The following is a 12,226-nucleotide window of genomic DNA, read 5'->3' as shown; positions in this document are numbered from 1 at the left end:
GCCAGACTGGCAAGTTTTCTGTTTAGAAAGACTTTTCAAGAGCTTCCCACTTTCAATTCCTCAGATCCCAGACTAATCCAATTTATGGAAGCTGAAAGAAATGAAGCAACATTGGGGGAAAAGAAATGACACATTATTCGCATCACTATACCAAAGCTTGGTTTGTATTCTTATTTCATCAACTGATATGCAAAAGGCTGCATTTGGCAGGGGACTTAAAACTTGATTTATAAAAATAAAAGGTACTTGTGGTTAGCTACATCTCATCTCATCTCCAATGATACATGGACAATAAGGATGCATTTATCCAGATGCATTTATTTATTTAAGACTAGGTAAATAAACGTGGGTTATTTATGATTATTTAATACCCATCATATGTTTCAGCTGGAGGCAAATAAAAAGACTGATCATGCAATGTATGTTTTTACCTAAATAAAATAGGCTCTTATGGTTCAGTAGAAGGCTTCTTCAAAAAACTGATTTCCTGAGATAAAAAAAACTGAGGTGTAATTTTGCACTAATAAATATTATCAAAGAACAAACAGAAACACTGTTAAAACCAAAAGCTTTGGGCTACAAATCATAAAATTTTTATTTACTGCAGACTGAAAGCTTTCAGCACTACAGTTAATAACAGATGGAAAATAACTTTATTTACATGGAAGGAAAACAATGATTAGAGCACCATTTGAATTCCAAATATTGGGTTTGGAAAATTACTGCAGAATTACTGAACATCGAAGAAGCCAACATTTTTCCACCTCTGGGTAAAAACATTCAGTTTTACACAAATAAAGCTATTAAAAAAAGAAACAAACCCAAAAATCAATGAAAAGACAAACAATGTTCTTCTTCATGCTGATTTTCTATTCGCCTCACACAAGCATCACCAAAGGAAACTGAAAAAATCATTTTATTCACCGCTCTTGCAAAGAAAAAAAAAAACCTCATCCTGTAGGATATTGGACCACAACCCCTATTTGAGAGCAAGGTTTACTAATACTGTGCTAACAGGAAAAAAAGATATCCGGCAAGTACTAGCCAGGTAGATAGACCCTGTTGATGAAAGAGGAAACCGAGGTTGTGAGGGTTGTTGAGAGCTGACAGCCTACAATAGCCAAGATGACCAGTGAAATCTACTGTTTTTAATTTAAAGCTGCGTTTAAGCTTCCTATAGATAAAATACATTCAGGTAAAGTTTATATGGGAATTTTACAAAAACTATTCAACCCAAAATGTCAGAAGGACTTCAAAGTGAAGTCAAGGCTTTTCCTTCATGTTAAAAGGGAGCTTCATTTGTAACACTGAGTGTTGCCAACTTTAAATGGAAAGTAGCAAAAGCCTCTGGAATGATGCTGTGCAATAATTAGCATATCCATTTTGCCATTGCATCCTATTTGCATTTTTTCCTGGTGACAGCCATTGTCAGCCTTTTACATCCGGTTGCTTCTGTGCTGCTCATATAGAGCATTTTAAAACTGCTGAATTCCCAATAAAGCTTTTTTTTTATTTGCATATTTCCCCCCTATTTCTGTTATCAGACACTGAAATGGGTCTGCAATATTGAGAAGCACCCCATTTAACACAAGTTAACCAAAAGCCCCCAACAAGTCATTTCTGAGCTCCTGTTTTGCAACTTATTAGAAAAAAAGTGATGCCAGCTGACAGAAGACAAACTATATATATATATATATATATATATATATATATATATATATATATAAGAAGGTGCCTGTGCTGCGATTTCTGTTGTACTTGCATACAGCAGGATATTCTAATAGGTACATAAACAACTCACTTATGTTTTATTATTATTATTACTATTTTTAGTTTCAATGGAGTCCAACAAAAAACTTGAAAAGTGAGTAAAGAAAATTAAAAGAGCCACACCCAAATGACTTGGGGAACTGTACTGGCTGCTCCAACAAAAAGTAGTATAAAAAAAATAAAATAAAAAAAAAAGCCACTTAAGATTGATATTCAACAACCAACACCTAAAGTGAATCCCATTGTACCTTTTGCCCTTCTTTGTAACCTGTTAGCACTGGCACAATTGTTATATCCAAACAATATAATTTATTTGTCTCTATCGCACAGCTGCACACTCAGTTGCTTATTGCTTATTTAATGATTAATCTATATAATTAAACAAATACAAAGTAAAATGTTCCCAAGTGTCAGTCCGTCATAAACAGAGGATGGGCTGCACAAACCAGTACATGCATATTTAAAGTAAATGTCTCCTTGAACTGAACTGCTAAGACAGCAACCCCTGCCAGTATTAACAGAACATATAAAAGATGAATAGAAAAAAATGGTTGAAGGGCAAACCTAAAAGAGAATTATCAGTGGAAATTAGAACTGACATTAAGAAATCAAACCACAGGGAAAGGAAGAGGAACCTGAAAGGTGGGACTCTGTTCACTTCTTCTTAATACTTCTAAAGACATACTGACTAAAATCACAGGTAAGTGTCCCAGTTTCTTCTTTCAACTTTATATTCTGCATTAACCCCTAACTTCAGAGGTGATTCCACCTGCTGTCAGTCTTATACCTTAGGTACATCACTCATATGCTTTGCACACCCACACCTTGCCTCTACATATCTCCTCTGCTCTCATTTCTTTCACCATCTAATTACCTTTGCATCTGGCAAAGTAGTACAGTTAGCACCCTGAGCATCAGCAAGTGATCCATCATCCTGTGCACTACCAACCGCTTTGTCTTGGGCTTAAGAACAAAAAGAAGATAGTGCACACGCAGCATATAAATGCCTACACACAGAAATGTTACTTTAGCTACACACCTATGTGGCAAAACGGTTGTTTGCTGAAAAGTAGTTTTGCTTTAGTAGCAGAAGATTTTACATCTTAGATATGAAATGAACAAAAGTGCCAACTAAACCCAAATGTAAGGTTTTCATTAGCATCGAACCCAAACAAAACATGTGACTTCTCCCCTCATAGTGTAAGGGTCAATTGTTTATGGACTACCCTGGAAACCCTGGCTGGTGCAAGGAAGTCTACCAATATTAGGGCTGTGTAATAATATCGATTTTGCGATATATATCGATATTTTCTTTCCTAGAAAAAAAAATCAATATTCATCTGCAAGTATCGTAACATCCAACTGTCACCTTGCTCACTCACTGCTTGCTTCGCCAGGAGAGTGATTAGGTCATCAGGCTTAGAGAGTGATTCCTTCAGATGTCAAGTGTCAAGGTTAAAAAGGTATCAAACTATTCAGAGCAGGGTACTTGGTGCACTTTATTTACTTTACAAATGCATGTAAGCTACAGTTTGTACCTTTTCAATTAAAAGAAACATGTTTTCTCACCACTTCTTTGATTTATTTTGTCCAGCTGTCGACTTGAAGTCTGTGTCCATGTCCAACCAGAGCCAGGTATTGTGTGGCTGGTTCTTTTAATCAGTTTTCAATTAAATTAATTCAATCCAACTCTATAACAGTCACAAAATGTCACCAAAATCACTCTGGTGATTTTGGTGACAAATTTGGTGATTTTGGTGACCAAAATCACCAGATTAATTTTGCAAAAGTGTATTGAATTGTATCATTTGCTGAATATCGCAATATATCATATCGTGAGCAGAATATTGTGTATTGCATCTTAAGATTATTGTATCACTACGGCCCTAACCAATATAAATTCATTCCCCTTGTGATAATCTATATGGGCAACTATTGAGCTACAATTATGCCAGAAGCTTGTTTTTTGGGGGGCCAAAAAATGTGCAGCTTCTCTGCAGCTTGGTAAGGCGGATTTAACCAAATACTAGTTGGAGTGTTTACATATATTTGAGGCTATCCATTTTCCAGCTGTGGATTGGAGGGAATCCCCATTAAAACTCCAACTAGTGCACCCATTTCTTGTTTTAAAATTCATGGAAGTTACTTGTTGGATCATCAAACATCCTGGGAAAACTTAAATGCATCTTTCATTATGTTGCAGGCAGTGAAGTATGTAAACTTTAAACCCAACACATCACATATGATACAGAAACATGTGTTTAATATAAACACATGTTTATATTAAACATGTGTTTAATATATAAACACTAGGACAGAGTGTTGCATACCACCTTTTCAGTCTGGTCCAACTAACAGCACAGAACACAGCGTAGGTTGTTCAATGTCAAAGTAATCGGTATATCATTAAAAAACCGCACAGCCCAATAGGCCCTGAGCCCACTATGTATCAAGTTGTCTGTAAAACGGATAACTTTTGGCATGGATTCTGGCACAGTGCCTTAGCCTCACATCTGAAGTTGTTTTTTTGTCTCTCGCTCACTGATTCCCATGTCCAATAATATTTTTCTTTTTTCTCCTGCTGTTCTTTAGTCAGTTTCTTTCATTATGGGATTTGCCTAAAACACGTGTCTTTGGAGATTGAGATTTTTTACGCACACATTTTATTCTTTTAAGTACTTGATTGTGAAAAGAATGTGTAGCTCTGATTTATGTTCCAACATGTATCCCTTCAACAAGCAACATACACTTCTAATAAAGAACTTGCCTAAAAAGAAATATGCATAAAAAAAGGATGTCACATTATGTAAAACATAAATAAATGAAACTGGAGGAAAAGATCTCATTTTACGTCTTATCCATCTGCTTTCAAAAGGTACTGCTATTAAAAACTACAAAAAAACATGAGAAAGAAGAGCGAACACAAAATGTCCCAAAAGAAAACAAGTTTTTCTCCTCTTTATGTGTACACTTAAAGGAAGAAAAAAAAACATTGCTTTCCTCTGTCACTGAGAGCAAAATAAATAAAGCAGTCTAGAGAATAATAATTAATAGCAGCTAATTAATTTAAAAAAAATGTAATGTTAATATGAACTTACATCTTGAAAAAGACGTCTGTCCTGTGCCAAACGTTTGGATGCCAATGTTTTGGTGACGTGATAGAAAGTTAGCAGTGCTCTGTGCTGCAGCAGACCATCTTGACCCTTTACGGATTCGAGCAGAATTGGAATGAGCTCAGGCCATTGCCTCGGGCAATCAAGGCGGGCCACCTTGGCTATCAGTACCGCGATCTGGGTTGCTATCTGTTGGGAAGAAGGAAAAAAAAACAGGGTAAGCGAACATATCCAGAGGCAAGCATTAATACAACAGCAGGTGGTTTTGTCAACTAAACTAAAAGGGAATTGAGCACAACTGCAGAGCATAGCTGATCAGATCTATTATGATTGTATTGTTTGCAAGCCACTTTTAAAAAGAAGCAGTTGAGTCGATACCACAGATGCACATATTAGGCGTAAGATACATGCAGCACTTAACATTAAAAACAAGATGATTCCCTTTTACATTAAAGCATAGGCCCTAAACTCCAGTTTGATTTTTACTAAAGACAAAAATAAACTACAAGCTGGTGGCAGTTTTTGTGTTTTAATGCAGTCAAATAGCATGGAAAATTCCTACATTTCATTATTTAAGCCTGTGAATCATTAATCAGAACTGCTTCTTGTAATTAGCAATTTCAGAGCAAATGTTTTGATGAATCCTCTAATAATACTTTTAAAACATTTCTGCTTTCACTGCTTCTTTATATTAACGACATGTCTGCGTAATGCATCACTCAGCTAAGGCCTTAACACAAAAGCTCCCGTTTTCATCCATACAGACATGAATAATTAAGACGACTAAATACATTATAAGGATGAATGGGAGACTTAACTGCCCTTAACCTGAGTTTACACATGTCTGAATGTTTGCAAAAGAATTTGTGATGTATTTAATATTGTAACCAGATGAATTATCTTCAACAGAAACAATGCATCAAGACATTTATTAGGATGTTAGTCTTTGTGGACTTTATGTTGGAGCAAAATGTAAGCTTGCATTCCTTTTGCAGAGGTCTGACATTTTGATTAGCTTGTTAGAGGTAAAGCTTGTTTGGGGATCCTCATAAGAAAAGGTCAGGTGCCAAAAGTGAAAAAGACTCAAATGATACTTTTAAAAGCTTGACCAATTAATAATATTGAGGGAAGGTGCAATACATCAACAATTGAGTAAAAGCATAATTTTATATGTCAAAATGTAACTAAAGTGGCACAGATATGGGTGCAAAGCCTGCATCAAGAATTATGGCCACGCCGAGGCCTTATTCCTCAACGCGGCCATCAGTGGTTCGAGTCCCGGCCTGATGTCCTTTGCCGCATGCCTTCTCCCTTTCTCATTACCCATTTTCCTGTCTGATCCCTCTCAAAGGCCACTAGAGTCAATAAACATTTTTTTTAAATTATATAAAATATTGGAAAGGTGTAACCAAACCAAAGATCATCCCTATGTAAATTAAAACAATTCAATACATCAATGTATAGTACGTTTTGTTTAATTCATATTTTTTTAAACTGCTTTTTTTTATTTCTTTTTAAAAATTGTTTTAGAAATTATTCCAATAAAGTAGAACACTGTTCTCAGTCCCCAAGTTTGTATAATATGATCCAGAAACATGCAACCTACTGACTAAGCAATGCATTCTTTTAATGAGAGGCATATTCATGTTATAAATAGCTATAAACATAATTTGACTCCATGATTAATATCTGAATGCAAGTGTTCCTATACCCATCAGCCTTTATTTTTTTCTACAAATAAAATTCATAGAGTACATATTGATTATAGAACCTCTAAATGTGAATTTTAATACCATGAAACAGTTTATTGAACAAAACACACCAGGCCTCTCAAGAAGCTTGGATTGAAAGAGCAGAGGCTGGAAGTGGTGAGACATATGGAGTTTAAAAGTATATTCATTCCCTGCCATATGGATCCCATCAGTCCTGACATTACATAGCTGTCCCTCAGGGATACACAAGCTGCAGAAAGCAGAACTAATGGCCACCGTTTAGGGCCACCATTCACGCCCAGTCATTTCACCCTCCATAATTGGTCAAATAAAATTACATTAGAAAAGACTAACAGCTTTGTATCAGTTTTCTTGTTCAGCAGCAAGTTTTGTGCAGAGAAAAAAAAACACACACACACACACAAAAAAAAACAACAAGTTGAATCATTTTTGCAATTTTTGCAGTATATTCCATTCTCCCCACTAACCTGATTGACGGGTTCATTGAAGTTTGTGATAAGACCAGCACGCAGCGATGTCTTCTCCTCCTCTGATAATGCACTGTCAACAAAGCAAACAAAGATATTCAGAGGGGGAAAGCAGGCAAGGAGAAAACAACGCACAGTACCGTACAAGTTTAGAGTTTAATGTGTCCTCATAATGCTCTTGGTGCGCAATTATTTAATTCATTAAGTTTTTATGAAGGCATGCCAGCCACAATAACAATAAAGATTAGAAGAATGAGAAACAAATGACTCCAGACTAAACCTGCAACATTGTGGCTGAAGATGAAATGCTCCCGCATCCAACATCCTGTGTTTACCACCAGGACACCGAGCACATTAACACAGGTGATTGCAATGCACATCCCAAGACACCCACTGTCCTCTCATTTCCATACGCACAAGTCAATTACATAAACTGGCAGTATGGAACACATTAACGTGCCTATTTATCATGGGACTAAGTAGCTATAATCCGCCGTAAAACAAGTGATTGAATTATGCAATTTAAAGTATTTCCCAGAAGGTTCCTACTGCATGCAAGTGACTATGGCACTTACAAGGGATACGCCAATATATGAACATTTCAGCAGATGTCAATATCTGATATTAATATTATAATAGTATTGCTATGGCCGGTGATCAACATTTACCAATATTATAAATATTTCACTACCCTTTCAACACTTTGACTTCACTACTGATCTGCTTCAGTTGCAAGGAAGAGAAATAATGAGAAAGTAGTTGTAAGTTGACTACTTCTCCAACACTGCTGGGTTATTTTTATAATAAGAAAAACTTTGTACTTTTGTTGCTTGAAGTTTTTGTGTGTCGAGCTCTGGGAAAAGTCTGCCGGAGGATGTCAGGAAAGTTCAAAGCAATAGGATTCATATTCATATTTTAAACTTTTATAAAATCTAATTGTTTCATCTTTGTTTTATTTCCCTTGTGCATTTGCTGTACTGCTTACATTTGTACCATCTTATTTGTTTTATTTGTCAAAACACCTTTACGTGCACTACCTAACTGAAAACAAAGATTTCTATTGCTAGAAGCTCACGTATATTTTTTTAATGTTGTAATCTCAGTATTTTGAACAAATACCCTTCAGACTAGTCACAGGATGTTAAAGAGTATAACTGAGAAGCATAAATTCTATTTTATTGAGATACAACTGTAAAAAAAATTTTCTTCTAGTCTTCCACTGAAACGGGCAGAACAGTGTAAAACACCACTGCCAGAGTCCATAAACAACTGAAAAACAACTTTACTGAACGTGCACCGCAATGACCAACTTCAAAACTTCTTATCCTTTCAGACTTCAGGCTAATTTAATTGACCATAGTGCAATGGAAAACTCTCCTGTGTCCTGACATAACATTTAATATGCTTTTTGGAGACCTTTTTAACTTCCAAATAAAAGAAGCAAGTAATCATCTGGGCTTCTTGTAAGTCAACTCTTGAAAAGCAGAAAATCAAGGATGTTTGATGTGCATTAGTGCACAATGCATGGATAATTGACAACTGTAAAGTCAACTTTAAAGGCTCTGAAGAGATTTACTAGCATATTTTTCAGGTCAATTTTTTCACCCTCTCATTATTTGAGCAGTGATTAAAACAGCATGGTACCGCTCAAATGGTCTTTTGGTGGTCCAAGCCTGTCAGAATTTCTGTTTATTATATTTTCTTCTCATAGTAAAAAGATCAAACGGACAACAAAAAGTGTGATCTATCATCATAGCATACTTATCTACTCTATTAGGGTATAATAATACCTGAAACTCCCAAGAACAAGACGGGACACAATTTTACTTTCATGAAAACTTCAAAGCATAAATTTGTGCTGCATTACTCATTCATATTACTCATTCAATACATTTTGAAACAAAGCAATAAACTGATGTCTTTTTCTGAATTATTTTAACTTTTCAGACCTTAGGACAGTGCTTCAACTAAATAAGGTCTGCAGTACAACATTTCTCTTTCCCCAGTTGCTTCATATTGTGATGTAGCTCAACCAACCGACAAGGGGGTTGTGTTGAGGGGAGGTGGAGTACTGGGACAGCTGTGCCAAAGTTTTACTGAGACTAAAATAAAGATCCCCATTATTCAAATAAAATAACCAAAGTGGCCTGTCACGATAACAAATTTTGCTGGACAATTAATTGTCTAAAAATTATTGCGATAAACGATAATATTGTTTCAAGACCTTTTGACACTGATTTAATGGAAATGATTAATAATGCATGTGATTTCCTGCCATAGATAGATGCACTTTATTTTCAAAAGAACACATAACACTGGAACTGATAAACTAAATCAGTTCCAGTGTTAATGGATTCTCAGTCTCCATTAACAAAAAACGTACTTGAATAAAAACCAGCGCCCCCCCTAGCCTTTATCCAGGTCCCTCACCGCCCCCCACCAAAGAATTTGTAGGCTACTTTGCACGGACTATTATTTTATTATTAAAGTTACTATCGCTATTGTAGATGTTTTGATTTTTATGCTTGTTTTTGTATTTATTATCAAAAATAATTTCCCAGAGAACAAAAAAGCCACGGGAATAGAAATTATTTTCACAGGTGTCTAAGAAAAATGCAATGAACATTCAAGTTAAAATCGGTAGGCCTAACAGCAGCCAATCAGAGTGGAAACAATATTCTTGTTCTTTGCCATTTTCTAGTTGTTAAATATTACACAAAATGACCAGATAAAAGATGTACAACATGCCAGTTTAAACTTTGATCTATTTGCAAAACGACTGAGCTCTGCAACATTAAACATGGATAGAACTGTAACTACATTAATCATAGCTCTTCTTCTCTGCAGTGTTTCTGTGAGTTTCTGGTGGTGCAGCTCTGTGCTGCCTTCAGGAGAATGGGACATCAGAGTATCTTCCATAAAATTTCACCCACATGGCACGCTCACCATCAGTAATCTTCACTCACCTGTTGCGCCGCCTAATCGTCATGTGTTTCACATCATGTGTTTATTTTTCACTGTTCAGTGTCTGATTCTCTGTTTTTATGCCATAATTCACATCTAGTTTGTCGCTCCGTTTTATGTCCTGCTTTTCCTGTTTCAGAGTTTTGCGCAATATGCGCGTTGTTTCTTTTTCTTTCTTTCTTTTTACCTCCTAAGGTGCGCAGCGTTCGGGAAGCGTATCGACGGGGAAAAGGCAGATAGACATAAACCTTTTAAAACATCGGAAACAATTTCTGCATTCTGATTATTGAAATTTAAAAGTGCTGTGTTGTTCTATCCCACCCGTTTCATACCGGACCACTTACAACACCGTGTTAACGCTATAAAATGAGCGCTCTCTATTGGGGTATCACCCATGGAGGGATTTCTTTATTTAAATAGCTTCATTTTTCAGAGGGATACAAAGTGAGGGTATCGTGATTTTAGTAATTACATGTTTATAAGCTATTTTCTGTCGTCCTTCCATGGAAGCGGGCAGCCTTCAAACGGAAATAAAACACTTTTTTATATAAGTTGCTGCTTTGACATGATCACAGAAGTGCCAAAACATATGTGGAAAAATACCAGACAAAGTGAATCACAGCAACGTCATCAGCCGGTGTAACGCTGAACTGATGCGGTGAAGCTACCAGTAGCAGGAGCCAGAAGCTACTAACACTGAATAGAAGAAGAAGAGCTGCTATCGATACAGTTGCAGCCAAGCATGATTTAATGTTACACAATACAGTTTCAGCAAGTTGCTCAAAGTCTAAACTGGTATTGTTGTGCATTTAAAGTGTAAAGTTTACCTTCGACCAAACGCCCCCAAAGGAATCCCAGCGCCCCCCTTTTGTAAAAATGTCCACCAGCGCCCCCCGCCGTCCTCTGAACGCCCCCTGGGGGGCGGTACTGCCCATGTTGAGAACCGCTAATCTAACACAATAGTTCATACTACACGATTTTCTGCCCCTATTTTCTCCTTACAACAATCTTAGAACGTTGGCCGATCCAAGATTGTCGCTGGTAATTTCGTAACCAATCATCCTGTAGTGTGAGGTGTGTTACGGTAGATCATCGTGGCCGCTCCGATCTAAATCAGGGGTTTTCCCCGACTGGGAGCTTAAAGCTGAATGTGACAGGTAGCCAATCAGAAAGCGCGGAGGAGAATCCGCGCTTTCTGAGGGGAAATTACGGAGGGGAATCCCAAACAGCTGACACAGCGCAACCCGAAGTCCAGCGGACATTGGAGATATGTGGAAAAAGCATTATTATATTCAATATTTTGTGCAAAGAATATAGAAATGACAAGGGGAGGTGTTGGAGCCAAATTGCTACAGCAGTTGATAAACCTGGTAAGTTTTCACAGGTAGATTCTAGTAAAGCATTGATTAATGCCCGATTTTAAAATTTGTTAACTGGACTTGTAGCCGTTATTTTGTGCCCATGTGCCTGGACACCACACGGCACGACGAACCCGATCGAACCGTTATACCTAGGATTTCTGTCGGCTAATGTGTGGTCTCTGAGGTTTTGAAAATGGGCAGACAACTCGTGTAATGTGCGCTGGACATTAAACTAAGGAAATGAGGAAGGGAGGGTCAGTGGAGAGCACCGGAGGTGAGCCTTTTTTCATTCAGTGTCATCAACAGAAAGAAAAAAGACAGGAAGAGACGATAAAGTCGATAATTAAAATGAGGTTGATAGGTTTAATTTATCGTGCGATTAATTGATTTATCGTTTATCGTGACATGCCTAAATACTACTTGCAACAATCTAAGCTAGGTTTAAGATGGAAAAAGTCACTGCCTCGATTTGTCATTATGCCTTCCAATGCAGCTTTGAGTAGATCATGAGGACCATTTGCCATCCTAAATACTGAATAAGAAATCAGTATAAATAATCACTTTGAATTAAAAGCTGATTTTAAATTGAATCATGGTCTCAAAAATTGAAATTGAATTAAATCTTGAGATAATCAAAAGATTCCCTCCCATAGCAACCAGGTACCCAAACATTAAATGTTAGTCTTGAAATATCCCAAAATCGATCTTACATAAGAGAGAAGAGGCATGAGTGAATTCACTGAGTATCAAATCAAACCACAAAGAGATGGATAGTCAGACAAAGAAAGTTAAAAAAAAGATGACAGCTGAAGAAACAT

The 12,226-nt window shown here is 36.7% G+C and overlaps 1 protein-coding gene across 2 annotated transcripts in view; it reads right to left on the bottom strand.

Moving 5' to 3' along the window:
- The window catches only part of ipo11 (importin 11), a 114,726-nt gene that overhangs the window by 93,735 nt on the left and 8,765 nt on the right, over positions 1 to 12,226 (bottom strand). For both annotated transcript variants that reach the window (XM_008418338.2, XM_008418339.2), the window contains 2 exons: positions 7,084 to 7,156; positions 4,869 to 5,072 (listed from right to left, as the gene is read on the bottom strand). In XM_008418338.2, coding sequence (XP_008416560.1) covers positions 4,869 to 5,072; positions 7,084 to 7,156 — 277 coding nt within the window. The remainder of the gene's footprint in view (positions 1 to 4,868; positions 5,073 to 7,083; positions 7,157 to 12,226) is intronic.

Source organism: Poecilia reticulata, chromosome 9 (assembly GCF_904066995.2).
Source record: "Poecilia reticulata chromosome 9, P_reticulata-male-v2, whole genome shotgun sequence".
In the NCBI taxonomy this organism is placed as follows: domain Eukaryota; kingdom Metazoa; phylum Chordata; class Actinopteri; order Cyprinodontiformes; family Poeciliidae; genus Poecilia; species Poecilia reticulata.
Note: the sequence above shows the minus strand (reverse complement) of the source record. Positions and strands in the feature narration are given on the sequence as shown.